Source organism: Salpingoeca rosetta (assembly GCF_000188695.1).
Source record: "Salpingoeca rosetta unplaced genomic scaffold supercont1.17, whole genome shotgun sequence".
Classification (NCBI taxonomy): domain Eukaryota; class Choanoflagellata; order Craspedida; family Salpingoecidae; genus Salpingoeca; species Salpingoeca rosetta.
The window spans coordinates 653,876-672,323 of NW_004754917.1; the positions used below are offsets into that span (position 1 = coordinate 653,876).

General features: G+C 55.0%; 4 protein-coding genes across 4 annotated transcripts in view; 2 read left to right on the forward strand and 2 right to left on the reverse strand.

Annotated features, from left to right (window-relative positions):
* Nucleotides 1-8,451, forward strand: part of PTSG_06844 (uncharacterized protein) — a 10,857-nt gene extending 2,406 nt beyond the window's left edge. The window contains exons 9-33 of the mRNA XM_004992187.1: nucleotides 158-242; nucleotides 464-632; nucleotides 922-983; nucleotides 1,169-1,365; nucleotides 1,553-1,607; nucleotides 1,815-1,888; nucleotides 2,144-2,538; nucleotides 2,790-2,888; nucleotides 3,163-3,257; nucleotides 3,397-3,439; nucleotides 3,644-3,813; nucleotides 4,046-4,150; nucleotides 4,286-4,377; nucleotides 4,605-4,668; nucleotides 4,937-5,005; nucleotides 5,185-5,268; nucleotides 5,506-5,638; nucleotides 5,846-5,928; nucleotides 6,101-6,214; nucleotides 6,430-6,519; nucleotides 6,742-6,810; nucleotides 7,094-7,215; nucleotides 7,385-7,524; nucleotides 7,771-7,868; nucleotides 8,151-8,451. Coding sequence (XP_004992244.1) covers nucleotides 158-242; nucleotides 464-632; nucleotides 922-983; nucleotides 1,169-1,365; nucleotides 1,553-1,607; nucleotides 1,815-1,888; nucleotides 2,144-2,538; nucleotides 2,790-2,888; nucleotides 3,163-3,257; nucleotides 3,397-3,439; nucleotides 3,644-3,813; nucleotides 4,046-4,150; nucleotides 4,286-4,377; nucleotides 4,605-4,668; nucleotides 4,937-5,005; nucleotides 5,185-5,268; nucleotides 5,506-5,638; nucleotides 5,846-5,928; nucleotides 6,101-6,214; nucleotides 6,430-6,519; nucleotides 6,742-6,810; nucleotides 7,094-7,215; nucleotides 7,385-7,524; nucleotides 7,771-7,868; nucleotides 8,151-8,285 — 2,842 coding nt within the window. The 3' untranslated portion in view covers nucleotides 8,286-8,451. The remainder of the gene's footprint in view (nucleotides 1-157; nucleotides 243-463; nucleotides 633-921; nucleotides 984-1,168; nucleotides 1,366-1,552; nucleotides 1,608-1,814; nucleotides 1,889-2,143; nucleotides 2,539-2,789; nucleotides 2,889-3,162; nucleotides 3,258-3,396; nucleotides 3,440-3,643; nucleotides 3,814-4,045; nucleotides 4,151-4,285; nucleotides 4,378-4,604; nucleotides 4,669-4,936; nucleotides 5,006-5,184; nucleotides 5,269-5,505; nucleotides 5,639-5,845; nucleotides 5,929-6,100; nucleotides 6,215-6,429; nucleotides 6,520-6,741; nucleotides 6,811-7,093; nucleotides 7,216-7,384; nucleotides 7,525-7,770; nucleotides 7,869-8,150) is intronic.
* Nucleotides 8,452-8,885: 434 nt separating this feature from the next.
* On the reverse strand, nucleotides 8,886-10,064 carry PTSG_06845 (uncharacterized protein; the record flags this gene model as incomplete). Its single annotated transcript, XM_004992188.1, has 1 exon — nucleotides 8,886-10,064. One exon carries the CDS (start codon nucleotides 10,062-10,064, stop codon nucleotides 8,886-8,888), a length of 1,179 nt encoding a protein of 392 aa, XP_004992245.1.
* A 731-nt stretch (nucleotides 10,065-10,795) lies between these two features.
* PTSG_06846 (uncharacterized protein) lies at nucleotides 10,796-17,277 on the reverse strand (the record flags this gene model as incomplete). The annotated part of the gene is made up of 20 exons (XM_004992189.1): nucleotides 16,807-17,277; nucleotides 16,277-16,410; nucleotides 16,112-16,158; nucleotides 15,670-15,833; nucleotides 15,330-15,457; nucleotides 15,087-15,135; nucleotides 14,881-14,910; nucleotides 14,652-14,736; nucleotides 14,271-14,360; nucleotides 13,984-14,059; nucleotides 13,665-13,826; nucleotides 13,357-13,439; nucleotides 13,080-13,157; nucleotides 12,825-12,877; nucleotides 12,561-12,637; nucleotides 12,309-12,363; nucleotides 12,019-12,090; nucleotides 11,707-11,812; nucleotides 11,328-11,447; nucleotides 10,796-11,003 (listed from the first exon to the last, which is right to left on the reverse strand). The coding sequence occupies exons 1-20, from the start codon at nucleotides 17,234-17,236 to the stop codon at nucleotides 10,796-10,798; spliced, it is 2,247 nt and encodes a 748-aa protein (XP_004992246.1). The 5' UTR covers nucleotides 17,237-17,277.
* A 188-nt stretch (nucleotides 17,278-17,465) lies between these two features.
* The window catches only part of PTSG_06847 (uncharacterized protein), a gene marked incomplete at its 5' end in the record, with an annotated part of 3,247 nt that continues 2,264 nt past the window's right edge, over nucleotides 17,466-18,448 (forward strand). The window contains one exon of the mRNA XM_004992190.1: nucleotides 17,466-18,029. Within this exon, the coding sequence (XP_004992247.1) occupies nucleotides 17,466-18,029 (564 nt within the window). The remainder of the gene's footprint in view (nucleotides 18,030-18,448) is intronic.

Genomic DNA, 18,448 nt, shown 5'->3' on the forward strand with positions numbered 1-18,448 from the left:
TGGCGGTGTTATTGTCTGTTGTTCGTGTCGTCGTGTCAGCAGCTGAAATGGCTGCATTGAAGCCAACCCCCCCCCTTTCACTCACCATCACCGTCACATCACCATCATCCCCTTCGCCCTTCTACTCATCACCACCATCATTGCCATCACCAACCAGTGCCATTGTGCGGGACCGAGGCGGCGGCCTGCGGTTTCGCGTGCTCATCCGACTGCTGGAGGCTGATTATGACCTCAAGCACAGGGTATGATGATGATGATGGTGATAATGATGATGATGATGATGATGATGATGATGATGATGATGATGATGATGATGGTGGTGATGATGATGATAACTTTTGGTCGTGGGAACGAGTGTGCTCTATACACACACACACACACACACGCATCCACAACCTCGAGGCTCACCAAATACTCCCCACTCCCCTTCATCACGCCCCCCCCCCGCCCCAAATCAAATCAGGCTGCGGTGCTGCTGCTGAACAACACGATTGTGTCGCATCCAGAGGATGTGGACATGCGCGTGCACCTGCGCAATGAGATGTACAACTGCGGGCTGCAGGCTGCGCTCGACAACATGATGCGCGAACTTGAGCAGCAGAACCCGGATCTCGCAAAGCCAAAGGAGGACGGTGAGGCTGTGTGCATGTCTGTGTGTGTGTGTGTGTGTGTCTCTGTGTGTCTCTGTGTGTGTGTGTCTCTGTGTGTCTCTGTGTGTCTGTGTGTCTGTCTGTATGTGTGCCTGTGTGTGCGTGTGTGTCTGTGTGCCTTTGTGTGTGTCTGTGTGCCTTTGTGTGTCTGTGTGCCTTTGTGTGTCTGTGTGCCTTTGTGTGCCTGTGTCTGTATCTGCCTGTCTGTGCTTCCGTCCCTCACCATCAAAGCTGCTTCCTCTTGTTCTGGGGACCACGTGATGCACTGCAGACCCAAATGCGTCCCTGCGCCAAGGACCGGAGGCGGACCACTTTGATGTCATCATGACGCACGTGCGTACCATACAGCCGCACCTTCCCGTTGGTGTGCTTGGATGCTTGTCTGTGTATTTGTGTTTCATACCTGCCTGTGCACAAACCATGCTCACATCCGCACATGTACTCATTTATGTACATTCTCGCTTGCACATGCACACGCATGCACACAAACGTTGTGATTTGGGGCGTTGGGGCGGCAGTTGGACGTGTGGAATGGGGAAATGGAGGAGGACCTTGCAGAGCTTCAGGGGCGTTTCCACAACCTTCAGTTTGAGCTGCAATCCCCAGACGACTGCTTCTATGCCGTCAAGTCACTGCTCGATGGCACGCCGTGCATGCCCTACCTCACCTCCATCCTCCAACACCTCCTCCTCATCCGCGACGACGCCGTCGCAAGGTGCAAATGGTTGTGTGTGTGTGTGTGTGATGGTTGTGTGTGTGTGTGTCTGTCTGTCTGTCTGTCTGTTTATGTGCACATGTGTGTCTGTCTGTCCTCCCTCACACACACACACACACACACGCACACACACACACACACACACACACATGCCCGCACGCACCTCATCCCCAACGGACAACGGCAGACTGCACTACTTCCAGCTGCTCGAGGAGGCCGTCTCCCAGATCGTCCTGCGAAAGGTGGCGAAGATGATGGTGATGGTGGTAGTTGTGCCTGTGCTGGCATTGTTTCGTTGCTGCTGGTGGTGATGGTGGTGATGATGGTGCTGGTGGTTCCTGATGTATTGGTGCCACCAGTATGATGCATGCTCACCTCACGTATCCATCACCAATCCAACTCAACACGCCCACCACCGTCATCGTCCTCGTCGTCGTCGTGGCGACCAGGGTGGTGCTGATCCCGACTTTCGGGGGCGCTTCTCCCTCGACACCGAAGTCTTTCTCGAACACATGCACAACGAGTACGCGCACTTGCTGGTTTGCTGCGCCTTGTATTTTGTCCTGAGATGTGTACGTGTGCGTGTCGATCGCTTCGACTGCTCTTGAGGTTGTTGAACACACACACACACACATACACGTGTGCTACGTACACACACACACACACACACACACACACACACACACACACACACACACACACACACACACACGCACATAACCCCCCCCCCCCGCAACGCACCTCGTCTGTACTCCGCCCTTCCACTCTCGCCCACCAGGGACGAGACGGTGGCGTTGCAGGAAGAGCTGCACAAGACGCAGCGGGAGGTGGCGGATATGGAGACGCGCGCGCGCGAGGAGGAACGACAGCTGCGAGAGGCGTATGAGGCGAAGATCAAGGAGAAGGAGGTGGAGATCAAGTCGTGTCACGATCAGATTAAGGAGCTTGCCGTGAAGGTCGACGCGCTTGAGAATGAGGTGAAGGCCGCGCCTGACGCAAAAGAAACAGCAAAGCAGGAGGGTGACTCGTCAGCAGCAACAACAACCGCAACAGCTGCTGCACCAGCACCACCTCCACCTCCCCCTCCTCCACCACCACCTCCTCCAGGCTCAGAGGGGTCTGCACCACCACCGCCGCCACCGCCACCGCCACCGCCGCCACCGCCAGGACAGGGTGAGTGCATTGTGATGGTTGTGGGCTCGGATGTTCATTTGGCAGGCGTAGTTGTCCGTTGTGTTGGCCCGGTTTTGTAGTGTTGTTGTTCTTTGCTTTGCGCTTCTCTCCTGTTCATGCTCTGCATTCTTCTTGTCGCGCCTCTGCGTCATCCGTGTGAGCCATCTCATTTCCTGTTCACCTCACCACCCACTTCATCCATTCATCCCTTCATCCCCCCATCGCTTCAACACGCCATGCCTTCCCAACAGGTGCACCGCCACCGCCACCGCCACCACCGATGCCTGGTGCACCACCGCCTCCTCCAATGCCGGGCGTGCCAGGAGCACCGCCACCACCCCCACCTCCAGGTGTGTGTGTGTGTGTGTGTGTGTGTGTGTGTGTGTGTGCTGTGTCTGTGTGTGTGTGCTGTGTGTGTGTGTGTGTGTGTGTGTGTGTGTGTGTGTGTGTGTGTGTGTGTGTGTGTGTGTGTGTGTGTGTGTGTGTGTGTGTGTGTGTGTGTGTGGGCGTGCGGGTTAGACTCTTGGGTGAGTGACCATGGCGCAATCGTCACTGCAATACTCATGACACCCCATCCCATCACCACCACCACCATCACCACCACCATCACCATGACACTGTCAGGCGGAATGCCTGGTGGTGCTGTTGTGGCGAAGAAGAAATACCGCACAAAAGTCAAGACGAAGCGCGCAAACTGGGTGGAGGTCAACGCAAGACAGGTGTGTTGCTCTGTGTGTGTGTGTGCTGTGTGCTGTGTGCGTGCCATTTATACACATTTATTGCTGTTTGTGCTGCAACCATCGCTCCTCGTGTGCTGACATGTGTCGCATCCTTTTTCGTCGTGGATTTGCGCACCAGATCAAGGACACGTTCTGGGTCTCAACAGCAGAGGACCAACTCGGTACGTGCTGCTGCTACTGCTGATTCTGTTGTATTTCCTCACTCGTTCTCGCTCTCGACGCACACACACACTCACACACACACACACACACACACACACACTCTCTCTCTCTCTCTCTCTCTCTCTCTCTCTCTCTCTCTCTCTCACACACACACACACGCACACACTCTCTCACACGCGTTCCTGCCATTTCGCCACCTCCAGAGACGTCTGTGCCGTTTGACGTACTGGAGGACCGGTTCAGATCGCGCCTTCCAAAGTCGAAGCTCGGCGCTGGCGCTGGCGACGACGCGAAGAAGAAGAAGAAGCAGGAGCGCACGGTGCTCGATGCAAACAAGTCGCGAAACCTCGCCATCGCCCTCAGCACAGTCAAGGTGGGCTGCCATTTGGTTCGGTTTGTGTGCTGGGGAGGGTGTGTGCTGGTGTGTGTGTGTGTGTGTGTGTGTGTGTGTGTGTGTGTGTGTGTGTGTGTGTGTGTGTGTGTGTGTGTGTGTGTGTGTGTGTGCGAGTGCGTGTGCATGTGTGTGCATGTATGCACAGACTGCTTCTCTTGCCAACCCCTCACCACCTTTCCATACCACTTACCCCTAACCCCACGGCCAACAGATGGACGTTGAGGAAATCAAAACGGCACTGCTGGCCATGGATTTGAAGGCGCTTGACCAGGCCCTCCTTGAGAACTGCATCAAATACGCGCCAGACAAGACAGAGGTCTGTCTTATTGCGTGTGTGTGTGTGTGTGTGTGTGTGTGTGTGTGTGTGTGTGCACGTGTATCTCCTGCCCGACCAACCAAATCCTCACTCCATCTAATTGACGGCCCGCCACTTCGCCGTGCTGCTGTTCAGGTGAAAGCGCTTGAGAGCACAAAGTCGAAGACAGAGGATCTTGCGAAATCCGATCGCTTCCTCCTGCAGATGATCCAAGTGCCGCAATACACGTGCGTCCTTCTGTGCTGTACCGTGTTAGTGTGTGTGTGTGTGTGCGTGTATGTCTGTGTGTGTGCGTGTGTGTGTATGTGTGTGTGTGTGTGTGTGTCGTCTGTCTATCTGTCTGTCTGTGCCGCACACATGCTTGATGTACTGTGAGCGGGTGCTTTCTTTCAACTCACCGCCATCATCATCACCACCATCACCACCATCACCACCATCACCATCGCGTGTGCAGTGAACGTGTTGAGCACCTGCTGTTCATGTCGCGATTTGAGGACGAGAGAAAAGAGGCGGAACCAGTGAGTCCAGCCGTTCATTTCTTTTGTTGTCCGTCATCATCGTTTTGTGATCTTACTCGTACCCAGTGTGCTGTTGTTGATGCTGGTTGCGTTCGTACCACGCCTTTGCGTCGGACCTTGCGTCATGTCGTACCTTGCACTCTCGCGTGTGCTCGCAACCCGTCCTCCTCACTCGTAAACGTGTGCACATGTCTGTATACGTGTGCGTGTGTGTGTGTGTGTGCGTGTGTGTGTGTGTGCGTGTGTGTGTGTGTGTGTGTGTGTGCAGTCGCTTGACGATATTCTGAAGGCGTCGGAGATTGTTCGCTCCAACAAGAGCTTCCATCGGCTCCTGGAGGTGAGAAACACGTGGATGTTTTGGCTGTGTGCATGAATGGTTGATGGCTGACTTTGGGTTCAAGTCTCTGTCGTGCCGTGACACCGCAACTACGACGTTGTGACCATCATTGCCACATCGACGCACCGTCTCACGACACGACATTACGACCTCACACGCGCGATATTTGTATCCTGCAGACCGTGTTGCTGATTGGAAACTACATGAACTCGAGCAACAACAAGAAGTGCGCTGTTGGCTTCAAGCTGCCATTCCTCACCCAGGTTCGTGGCCGCACACCAGAAACTGCTGTGCTGTGTTGTGTTTGGTTCTTATTTGCATGTTGCCTTCAGGTGATGATTTGCATGTACGTTTTTGCTTTCTGGACGCGTGGCAAGGCCTCTCATCACATGCGCAAAGTGCACACACACACGCACACAACTTACGTGCAATGCACCCACTGTGCACACAATGCACCGTGATGTCTTCTTCCCCTCTCCCGTCTCTTCCCTGCCCATTAGTTGAAGAACACAAAGACGGTGGACAACAAGGGCACGCTGCTGCACTTTCTTGCGGAGCTGGCGGTCGACAATCGCATTCCACAGCTGCGCCTCTTGTCGGAGCAGCTCAAGTGTGTGGATGCAGCTGCAAAAGGTTTGTTTGTTTGTTTGGTTGTTTGTTTGTTTGTTTGTTTGTTTGTTTGTTTGTTTGTTTGTTTGTTTGTTTGTTTGTTTGTTTGTTTGTTTGTTTGTTTGTTTGTTTGTTTGTTGGGCTCATTGCCGATGATGATTCCCCTTTCCAACCCTCACCCAACACGTCCCTCACGCGTGCATGTGTGTGTATGTACCGCCATCACAACAGTTGACTTGGACAGCGTGAGCAGCGATGTGAATCTGCTTGGCGCCGGCCTGAGGAAGATGAAGACAACCCTCAGCAAAGCCAAGGTGCGTGACACGTGCGTGCGTGCGTGTGTGCGTGTGTGTGTGTGTGTGTGCAGCAGAGTTGTGAGACATGCACAGCAGGCGACAAGAAACAACACGCAGCCCACAACAGTGCAACACCGTAACAGTACTTTGCTCGCGTTTGTCATCACACACACACGCACACATACTGTAGTCGTCGAAGAAGGACGAGTTGAAGCCTGCGCTGAAGGCGTTTATGGAGGAGAAACAGGAGACGATTGACAAGCTGCGATCGCTGATGGAGCAGGCCCAGAACAGCTACAAGCAGGTGTGTAGCCGGACCACTGCGCATGAAGCACTGGAGTGGAGGGGGCAGATGTCGTGTGTGGAATGAGAAAGAAGTGCAAACGGGATTGCAACAGATGGTGGTCAAGGGGACTTTTGTTCTTGTGTGTGATGTTGAGGAAGTAGAAAGGCTGAGGGTGTTTATTGCATCCATGTGCTTTCATTCATCCCGAACTTGCCGTCGTGGTTCCCGTTCAGGTTGTGACGTTTTACGGTGCCAAAGTTGAAGACTTTAGCGGAACGCAGGAGTTTTTTGGTCTCATCAGCGAATTCTTGAGGGAATTTGATGTGCGTACACAGCATGAAGTGTGTGTGTGTGTGTGTGTGTGTGTGTGTGCCTATCTGTCTGTCTGTCTGTCTGTCCGTGCGTGCTTTTGTGTTTGTTGCCTTTGTTTGCTTCGTTTTATGTGCATGCATGCATGTACCACGTCCACCTGCCATCCTGTTTCTCCGTCTCACCACCACGACCACCGTGTCCGTCGCCGCCTTCAACCCTCGTCGTGACATCAGGTCGCCATCAAAGACATCGAGAAGCAGCGGGAGGCCGAGCGACGCGAGCGCGAGCGGAAAGCACGCGAGGTGAAGTGCTTTGCTTTCTTTCTTTGTTTGCTTCTTTGTTGTGTTTGCTCCTGCATTATTACGTTGTGATGTCGCTTGTTTGTCGCTGTTGTGTTGCAGTCCAAAATGGAGCTTGGTAGGATGGCAAGCCATCCACGAAGCAACTTCTTCACAGCACGCACACACACGCGCGCGCACACACTCTCTCACACGCACACACACACACACACACACACACACACACACACACACACACTCACTCACTCACTCACTCCCTCACACCCTTGCTGTTGTGGAACGACAGGAGGAGGCGAAGAAGAAGAAAGAGGACCGGCGGAAGCGGCGGACGATTGTGTTTCAGGGCAGCGAGGGCCGCGGTGTCATGGACGACCTCATCCAACACCTCAAATCAGGCGACGCCTTTGGGTGCGGTCGCTGTGTGTGTGTGTGTGCGTGTGTGTGTGTGTGTGTGTGTGTGTGTGTGTGTGTGTGTGTGTGTGTGTGTGTGTGTGTGTGTGTGTGTGTGCGCGCGCGCGCTTCACGCATTCGAACCACACTCATGCTGTTCCGCATCACCACAACAATGACGAATCAGTGATCGCCCCCGCCGACGAAAGCGCCGCGCCGCCGAAGGAAAGAAGAACAGCACCAGCAGCGACACAAGCAAACTCGCCACCAGCACCGCGAGCGGAACAAGCGAGCTCGCAGCCAGCACACAGAACAACGACCTACCAGGTGCGCCTGTTGTGCTTTGTGTGTGTGTGTGTGTGTGTGTGTGTGTGTGCGTGTGTATGTGTGTCTCTGTGTGTGTGTCTGTGTGTGTCTGTGTGTGTGTGTGTGTGTGTGTGTGGTTTCCTTTGCCTTTGACACCACCGTGCTCGATTTTGGACCATAGCGCGCAGAATGTTGCACATGTTCACGCTGTGCGCTCGCCTCACGCGGGTTCATGCCCCCCCCCCCCCAATCCATCGCACATCACAGAGTCTTCATCGTCAGCATCGAGTAATGGTGGTGGCAGCGGCGGCGTTACTCGTCGGGATAATGGCGCGAACAGGCGCGGCCGACGAAAGCTGCAGAACGTGAGTCGCTGGTGGAGACATGGCAGCGTACCAATCGTTTTATCCTCCAGACCGCCACAGCCACGTCCTCCGCAGTAGACACGGCCTCACTCACTCACTCACTCACTCACTCACTCACTCACTCACTCACTCACTCACTCACTCGCTTACTCACTCACTCACACACTCACTCACTCACTTGCTCACTCACACACGCGCGCACTCACTCACTCGCTTACTCACTCACTCACACACACACTCACTCACTCACTCACACACACACACTCACTCCCTTGCTTTCAGATGGCTGGCGGGATGCTGGATGAACTGCTGCAATCGCCGCCTTCGTCGTCATCGTCAGCGTCACAACAACAACAGCAGCAGCAGCAGCAGCCGCCCAACGACGCGGCAAGCAGTCCGCACCAATCGCACATTTAGAGCATCAGTGATGCGTTTGTCCTTGCACCACCCTTTGCATCACATGCTCATAATTTGCTCCTTGCTTATTTCTCCCTTTTGTTTGAGCACGCTGCACACAGATGTTGATGCTGCGTGGTGCTGCTTGCGTCAGCTTTTACAGAGAGTAGACAGAAAGAACTTTCAACTTGGCAGATGTCAGTTTGGGTTGCGTGTCGTGTATTGGATGATGGACCAAAAGCACACAAGGCAGCGAGCGAACAGCACAACAACCACAACACACAGAAAGAAACATGCAAGCAATGCATGGTTATCCTCCCCGCGAAACAGCGGGGTTGAAGAATGCTTGAAGATATGGACCACGTGAAGAACACCCAACCACACACACACACACACACACACACACACACACACACACACATAACGCAGTTGCACATGGGCAAGCACGTACACCACAGAGATCTAACAACCACGCAACCAAGCATAAACAACAACTCTTCACAACATTGACAAGGCTCCCAGCACCACGCTTACTTGCAGACAAGCAAGAGGGCGTAGCTGGAAGTTGCACGTGAAAGTGCTAACTGGTCTCCAGGGTTCAGCTTCGAGACGCCATCGGGCTCAGTACCCCTCAAAAAGAGGGCCTTCAGCGGGTGTCACACGGCGTTGCAGGGCCGTGAGCGCCTGCAGGGTGTAGTTGGCCGCGTCGATCTCGTTCCTGAGGGCGCGGGTCTTGAGGCGCTGCCAGTGATCGAGCGCATTCTCGAAGCGGCGTTTGCACGTCTGGGTCCAGTTGTTCTGCACTTTGCGGCGCTGGTCCTTGAACTTCACCTCGAGCATGGGGTGGATGCGTCCCAGGGCGACCTTGATCACCGCTGCCGTGGCTCTGGTTACGACCAGCGCAGGCTGGAAGAAGGTCGCCAGCCCGCGAGCAAGGTCGACCTCCTGTGCCATGAACTGCAACAGCTCCGCGCCGTCCACGTCGCCGAGAGCCAGCTGCTCGATGAAGGCTGTGAGGTCATCGTTGTCGGAGGGAGTCGGCGGGTGCACGTACTCGGGCTTTGGTGGCAGGGTTCTCAGGGCAGTGGTGCGGGGTCCTTCATCATTGCCATCATCATCCTCATCATCGCTACCTGCACCCTGGTCATCACCATTGTGGGCACCGCCATCATCACCGCCTTCGCCTTCGCCTTCTCCAGCGTTGTTCAAGGCTTGGCCCACGCCAGCATTGTCCCGGAGGTTGAAGAAAAAGGGCTCCAAAGCATCAGCACCGAGAAGATTCGGGTCCACGCATCCCTCCATAACACGGAGGATGTTGTCTGCTTGCTGAAGGAGTTGGCCGACGTCCAAGTCGGCAGCAATGTCGGCGCCCGCGTTGACGTGCCCTTGCTGAGGCCCGGGGTCGCCCCAGTCCTGGGCGCCGTTGCCGTCGAACAGCGGATCCATATCGAGTGGCACATGCACTTGGTCGACGCCCACGTCGCCTGCCACATCGAGCGCCGCGTGGGCGAATACGTCGCCGGGCTCGCCCCCGTCACTCTGGAACGGCACGTCGTCGATGGGATGGTTCAGGCCTCCAAAGAGTGCCCTGTTGTCAGCCACGAGCTGGTCGTGGTCCTCGGTGTTACGCTGGTGCTGCGGCAACGCCCAGTAGTTGGGCTCTGGTTGTCGTTGCCATCGCTGTGGCCATCGTGGTGGCCGACCGTGAAGCCGTCGTGGTGGCCGTCCCCGTGGCTGGCGCTGTCTCCGCACTAACTCAGCGCGGAGACGCTGCAGCACCGGCTGGTGGTCGTCATCCATAGTGGCGGTCGCTGGTGCAGTGTGCTTGGTGTTCTTGTCTCCTCTTGGGGTCTGGTGACTGGTGTGGCTTTGTCGCGGATGTGGTTACGTGGTGGTTGTTTGTGGTTGGCTTGCTTGATGGTGGTCGTCGTAGTCGACTCAAAGAAAATGGTCAAAAATGCACAGTCCCTCGCACACATACTGGGCGCTGTATCGTCGGCTCCACCCGCACGGGGTTACTTTGAGTTGCCGCCACTGTTGTCGGTGCATCTCACAGTCTCACGTGAAGATACACGATTACGAAGTACGAAGGTCGCACAAGCAATGCAGTCTTCTTCCCTTTTGTTCGTGACGGAGCATGACAGACACCGCGTGACGTCCAGTTTGACAAACCTTTGGCCAGCACAACCGAAACGGCGCGCTGTCCAGCAGCATGCAGCAGCATGCAGCAGCATGCAGCAGCAGCATGAGAACGCTTGCGTGCGTGCTGGCCACTTCTTGCGAAGGTGTGCCCTGCAAGTGGCACACCAGCTCACTCAAACTTGGAATGGCGTTTTGGTGCGAGTGCCACCAGAGAACCTTTGCCTTTGCTGTCCTTTGTCTGCTTGCTGGCAATTTCGGATAAATCTTCAGTATATTTTCCATTCCAAGTCGGAACCAAAACGCCAACGAAGCAGTTCCAACGCTCCAACAACATGCGGCTCAGCGTTGCACGGGTGTTGCATGGGTGTTGCACAGAAGAGTTGCACGAGTTACATCAGCGAGCAGTGCAGGGTGAACGAGCAAGTCGCTGTGGCTGAGGTGAGGGTGATGTGCACGTCGGATGTGGCGTGTGCAATCGAGGACACAGAGGCGCAGTCATCTTGTGCGTGCACTGTGGCTGCCTTGATTTGCGCTGCTGTTGCACCAGCGTTCTTCACGCGCACCACCAACGTCTTTGCCACTGGCGCCCGCTTCACCCTACATGATATGTGTGTGTATGTGTGTGTGTACATGTGTGTGTACATGTGTGTGTGTACATGTGTGTGTGTGTACATGTGTGTGTGTGTGATAGGTGGCATGCAAGGTTGGGTGAAAGATGTCAAGTCGTACAAACGGGTGTGTGCAAGATGTCAAGTCGTACAAACGGGTGTGTGCAAGATGTCAAGTTGTACAAAAAAGGTTGGGTGACAGATAGCCGTTTGTTTGTGTGCTTCTTGTGAGCAGTGCAGAAAGCTTGCGCTTGTCACACGCGTCCGCGAACAAGTCATGTGTGCAGAGCCACGGGCGAGCAACACCACGTACGGCGTGAACGTGACGGTGACCGAGGTCTGTGAACTGCTGGGCGACGTCACATTGAAGGAGACGCTCCCAAGCCGCGCGGGGGCGTTGTCAATCCCAAACCCTTCAGCCGTGTACCATCGCCTGCGAACATGTGTGTGTGTGTGTGTGTGTGTGTGTGTGTGCGTGTTTGTATGTGTGTTTGTATGTGTGTTTGCGTGTGTTTGTGTGTGTGTGTGTGTGTGTGTGTGTGTGTGTGTGCACAGACACACAAAACACGTTCTCGGAAGGGAGTGTTGGCAATGGGAGTGTGCGGTTCAGTGCATGTGCATCAAGAGGGAGAACGCAGGCATACGCATGCATGCAGCATAACAGTGGCACCAGTGCATGTGCGTGCGCGTACGCTGGGGCGGCGCGCGCAATGAAGATCTGATCGCTGTCAAAGGGTGTGAACACCAGCTGCCACTTGGACAACAACGGCGTCAGCATCGTCGACGGCACGCAAAAGTCTGTATGTGTGTGTGTGTGTGTGTGTGTGTGTTGTTTTCGTAATCAGCGAGAAGATGAATGGTTGGCCCTCCCTACAACACTGTTCATCACTTGTCACAGCACGTCCACAACAGTACACGCGCCACTCCACTGCACCTCACTGTCCACCTCCATCAGTACACACGCCACTGCACTCCACCGCACCACCGCCCGCCATCGCCCTGACCAAGGTCGCGCTCCTCGTCGTCAAAGCGGTCCTGCAGCATGTAGAAGCGGTATGCGTCGTTGCTGATGATGGCTGCACGCGGTGGCAACAAACACCCAGAGGGGGGGGGAGAACGAGAAGAAAGGATGGGATGACAGGAAGAATGAGCGACACAGGTGGTGGTCACGCGTAAAAGGAAAAAAAAAAGCAACGGTACTCATTCCAGGACAAGCTTCGGGTAAGGTGGGCTGACGACACCCACAAACAAATCACAAAGCAGCAATCAGCGTGTGTGGCCTTATGTTACTCACTCATCTGCTCTGTGGCGCCAAACGTGCCCGGGGAGTGGTAGTTGACCATGTGTGCCTGCATATGTGTACATACACGTGCGTATGAGTGAGTGAGTGAGTGTGTGTGTGTGTGTTGTGTGTGTGTGTGTTGTGTGTGTGTGTGGGAGAGTGTGCAGATCAGAAAACAAGGATCAGGGAGTGTTGTTCGGCTCTCTCCCTCAGTGCATGTGCAGACGCAAGCAACGCCTCAGTCAATCATGCGCAGCTGCATACGTAGAGGAAGAGGAGGTAGTCACTTGTCATGTCGTGCGTCAGATACGACCAGCCGTACCCGAGCGCGGGCATGTGATCTGTGGTGTGTGTGTGTGTGTGTGTGTGTGTGTGTGTGTGTGTTTATGCGGTTATGGGTGCGTGTGTGAGCGCGCGTGCATGTGTGTGTGTGTGTCACCAACATCTGTGGGTTGTTGATGATGAGAGTGTGTGGGCTGTGCAATGCGTGCAATGCGTGCTAGACTGTGCCAGTGTTGCACAGCTCACCTGCTCGCTCCTTGAAGCGGCTCATCCCGCCAAAGGTGCCCTGGTGCCCAAACCTGAACAGCCGTGTCATGGGTTCATGTGTGTGTGTGTGTGTTTATGTGCATTGTGGTTGAGGTAGTGTGGGGGAATTCAAACATGGTGCCTTACTGCGTGCTTTCTACACAAACAACACGACCAGCTGCACCACCACAAAAGTCACACACACACGCACACACACACGCACACACACACGTTCTCTCTCGCAGACCAACTCACCTGAATTTGAGGAGTGCTGTCTCTGCCTCTGCTGTCATTCCTGTTGCGAGCAGCGATTCCGGCCAGTAGCGGAAGTTGCTGCAAGGAAGGAAGAACGTGCGTGTGTGCGTGCGTGCGTGTGTGCGTGTGTTGGGGTGCTACCATTTGAAGGGTTCAACGCAGCAATGCACCAATTCAAAGGGGCCTAAGAAGCACGAACCCTCACACATGCAGAGACGTACACACACACACACACACACACACGTACACATGCACACAAACCAACACGAGGTGGCACCTGTAGTCTGAGAGGGTGGTGCTCAGCATGGAGGAGAAGGGAGTGCGGCTCGTATCGCGCAGCTCAGGCGGAATGAACACAATCTGAAACATGTGGCGTGGAGGTCACGGTGGTCGTTGTTCCTATGAGTACGACATTGCATACGTTGCGACGTGAACAGAGCACACACGCACGCACATACACACACATACACACACTAACACACACTAACACACACACGAACACACATGCACACACACTCTCTCAACACACACACACACGCTCAAACACTATGGACGAGCAAGTCAGCAGTGCACGGCGCGTCACACCTCGCCCGTGTGTGGGTCGCGTGTGGCGGTCGCATTGATGGCGGTGTTGATCTGATTGGGAAGAGCAGCAGCGTGCGCGGCGAGCTCACGGGCCAGATCCCCGGCAACACCGAGGCGACGCAGATAGCGTGACATCTCCAGCATGCCACGGTACCACCACACCTGCAGAACGCGCGGGGGGGCAACAAATGGGGGGTTTATGTTAGGGACAAAGAAACAGCTGTGATCGACATGCACACGCACTCACACATGCACGCACACACGCACGCACGCACACACACACACACACACACACGCACAAACCACGTTGATGGGGCACCTGTGTTGGGAGAAAGTAGCCTGGATCTGTACATGTGTCGTGCTCCGGCGGCCCAAAGACAAGACCGTGCAGATGGCTGGAATACAATGACAGGGTGAAGGCGAGAGTGATGGTGGTGAAAGGAGGTGGTGGTGTGCGAGTGGTGTGAACATGACGACGAGAAGCAACACGACGGAAGGAATTACTGGAATGAACGAATGGATGGCTGGGAAGCAACGCGTGCTTGCAATCACACATGATCACAGAACTGCATGCTTACATTTCCAGTGCAAGCATGTCATCGTTACCTGGCTGCGGGTATTGCCTTTGTTGCATTGATACTCGCGTCCAGCAGCACATTCGACAGCGCAATGGCCCGCGGAAGTGTCGCATTTGTCCTGTGGGGTCCGGCAGTCACGATGAAAGCAGCGATGGCGATGATGACGGTGATGATGGTGGCAGTGGTTGAGTGGTGGTTGAGTGGTGGTTGGTGCACCCCACGTTAACTTCTGCGTCTGAACACCGCGTTTGTGCGACGACATTTCCTTCAGTGATCACACACACACACACACACACACACACACACACACACACACACACACACACACACACACACACACACACACACACACACACACACACACACACACACAATACGGCACAACAACACGCATCAAGCCGCAGCTCACCATGCAGGGTCGCCCTTTGCTGTGGATGTGTCAATCCAGAGGAGCAGCAGGCGTGGGTAGTCCGCAATGCCATCAGGAAAGATCGCTAGTTTGTGTGTGTGGGGGGGGCGGTTTACACGTGTGGGTGAGAGGAGAGAGGATCGACGTCAACGAGGGATTGTTTGCATGTGTGTGTGTGTATTCTTCTGTGAAGATGATGGAGATCATTGCCGCATCCCCCAAAACGTACTGTTGTTGAAGAAGCAGTAGTCCTTCCAGCCTAAACAATAATTCAACGCACACACACACACACACACACACACACACACACACACACAGACGACCAGTTTGTGAGTGGCACCAAACTCCTCAACAACAGCATCAACGGGCGTGATGACACCAACGAAACATGTTTTGCTTGCAGGCACGCAGGAGCACAATACTGGGCAAGCATACCGTCCATGTTGATGGTTCCATTGTCCCGCACAAAGTTGTCAAAGTAATACTGAGACCACGCACGAAAGCGACGCAACATTGAAGTGGTGAATGTTGATATCCTATTCACGCATCCACAACACCTTGCCCATAGTCTGTGTGCACTTGGATAAAGGTCATGCCCACACACACACACACACACACACACACACACACACACACACACACACACACACACACACACACACACACACACACACACACTTTAACGCGGTCGGCTGCGAGGTCAACGAGGCCCCACTCGAGCAGGGCGCTGTTGAGCGCTGTTGTCGTCAGCGGGAGCGAGCTGCCGTTGGCGAGAATCGGTGACCAGTAGTTGATCCCCGTCCCGTCTGCATTGCGAGCAGACAGGCAACCGCACGTGCATCGAAACGATGTGCAGTGTGTTATTGAGTCGTGTGTGATATGTGTGGGCGCGTGTGTGTGTCATGTGTCATGCTTCATGTGTCATGTGTGTGTATCAGCGCGTGAGCATCAATAACACGAGCAAACAGCGCACATTCACACACGCACACAGCACGCACACATTCACGTGTGCGCGTACAGTTTGGGTTGAGGCCCTGGTAGACGGTGAGGCCCGAGAGGATCGTGCCCATGATCATATCGTGCTGTCGGCGGTCTTCAAGCGGCAGGCGCAGCCGCGGCATGTGCACCTCATGACGAGCAATGCCCAGCGTGAGAACTTGTACTCCAGCACCGCAACGCCGTCTGCAGAGCCGCTCGGGCTGCTCCGCACACGTGTGTGTGTGTGTGTGTGTGTGTGTGTGTGTGTGTGTGTGTGTGTGTGTGTGTGTGTGTGTGTGTGTGTGTGTGTGTGTGTGTGTGTGTGTGTGTGTGAGTTGCAGGGCAAGGGGCTGGCGGCACGATCAAACAGCAGCGCAGGACACTTTCCATCAGCTACATACGATGACACGAAAGTGCGCGCAAGATCCACACACGGCAAACGAGCCTTCGCACATGTGAGCAGGTGTATCTGATGCGCGTACCTGGCAAACACCGACAGCAGCTGCCAGCCATGATACATGTGCTCGACCTGCAATGTGATTGGAGCACGCATGAGGAACCCTGGCACGCGCAAGACACACAGTGTGTGTGTGTGTGTGTGTGTGTTGCTGAACAGAAGGATGCAGCACGCAAACTTGCGTGCGCACCTTGATGGTGGTTGGTGATTGGCCAGGGACAGAGAGGTTTGCCGCTTGTGCCTTTGTGGAGGCTGAGACGACGGTTGGAATCACCAGCTTGGATCGCTCTTCGGGCTCCTCCTTCGGATAGTAGAAGTCATCCACTGCATGAGTTGCACAGGCGACACCGTGTGTACAAGAAGCAGGTACACGGTGAGCGCAGTTCAGTTCATCAACGACGAGAGGCGCGGGACGGCTGCTCTCTCTCTCTCTCAAAGGAAACCAAGCCTTTCCACCCACAAGCTTTCATACGCACACACACACACACACACGCACACAAAGGAAGCAAAGCCACCCACAAGCATTCGTACACACACACACTCACTCACTCACACACACTCTCTCTCACTCTCTCTCACTCACTCACTCACACACACACACTCTCTCTCTCTCCCTCTTCCTCAAAGGAAAGAAACCCCCTTCCATCCACAAGCTTTCACACACCCACAAGCTTTCACACACACACAAGCTTTCACACACCCACAAGCTTTCATACACACCAGCTGGGGGGTCATTGTGTGGTGGCGGGCCAACGGGAGGTGTGGTCGTCTTGCCAAAGACCTTGGCAGCTGGTGGTCCAGGTGTGAGAGGCACACCACATGAGGCGTTCACACATGTGTAGAGGGTGTTGAAGCCATTGAAGCCTTGGCACTCCGCGAGGGCATCGCACACGCGGCGGGCATCCTCCAAGTCGCCTGGCACCTGCATGAACATGGCCAGCCCTTGTGTTGCACGCGCTCCATCCTTCTCCCAGTATGAAGTGGACACACCAGGGTGAGGCGAGATTGGCGGTGAGCCATGGCCATTGCCTCCACCAACTGCATCGCCGCCTGCTGCTTCTCCGCCTCCACCGCAACAGCAGGTGGTGAGCGCCGCGATCACCACCACAAGCAGCATGACGCGCGTTCCACTCCTCATCGTCCTCATCATTTGTATGGCGTTTCGCCAATTGCACAGGGTGGGAAGTGCAATTTGCAAACGTGTATGTGGAGGACAGCACCGCCACACACACACACACCTACACACACACACACACACACACACACACACACACACACACACACACACACACACACACACACACACACACACACACACACACACACACACACACGCACGCACACACACACAGCACACACACACACTCCGAACGATCACCATGTCAGTGCCCTCCTCGCCGACACCACCACCGCCAGTCAGGTTGGGCGTGCTGGACTGGGCAGCTGTGGCGCACCATGTGCTCACGGACACGAGCACCGCTTCCGACGACAGGAACCGCGTGCGCACGTTCCTGCAGCTCATGTTCACGTGCCGCGAGCTGTACCACGACCTGCCGCGCGCAATGCCAAAGTGGATACTGGCAGACGCCCTCTGGCGAACCCACCCATACACGCAACAGCCGGTGCGCGTCGTGGTCTCGGACTGGCTGGACACGTTCCAGCGTGATCTCTTCCATGAAAGCACCACTCCATTGGCCATGGCCAAAGCCAGCCAATCTCAGAGACTACAAGCAGAACCCAAAGGAGAGCAACACCAAGACCAACAACAGGACCAACAACAGGATCAGCACCAAGACCAACGACAGGACCAACAACAGGACCAACTACAGGACCAACAACAGGACCAACTACAGGACCAACAACAGGACCAACTACAGGACCGGCAACAGCGTCGCGGATCTTTGCGGAAACACCGCGGCCGCTCGTCTACTGAATGCAATGAAGTTGTGTGGTTGGAGCAACGCTTCCTCGTGTACTGCTGGCTGGGCGTGACCTGGGACAGCCAGTGCCCTTTTCTGCATCGCGACAAGGGCCGATCCCTGTCGCCCCAACTCCGGGAAGAGTTTGCCCATGCAGGCCGTGTCCACTTTGCAAGCCTGCGCCACGCCAAGCGCTTTGCGGTGCTCGGCATTCACCGTGCCAACCCTGCTGCGACCGCGGCACAAGACGGCAAAGGGCACGAGGCACAGCACGGAGCAGAGGGCGAGACACATGAAGCAGCAGAAACACATCCGCAACAACAACAACAACAACAACAACAACAACAACAACAACAACAACAACAACAACAACAACAACAACAACAACAACAACAACAACAACAACAACAACAACAACAACAACAACAACAACGACGACAACC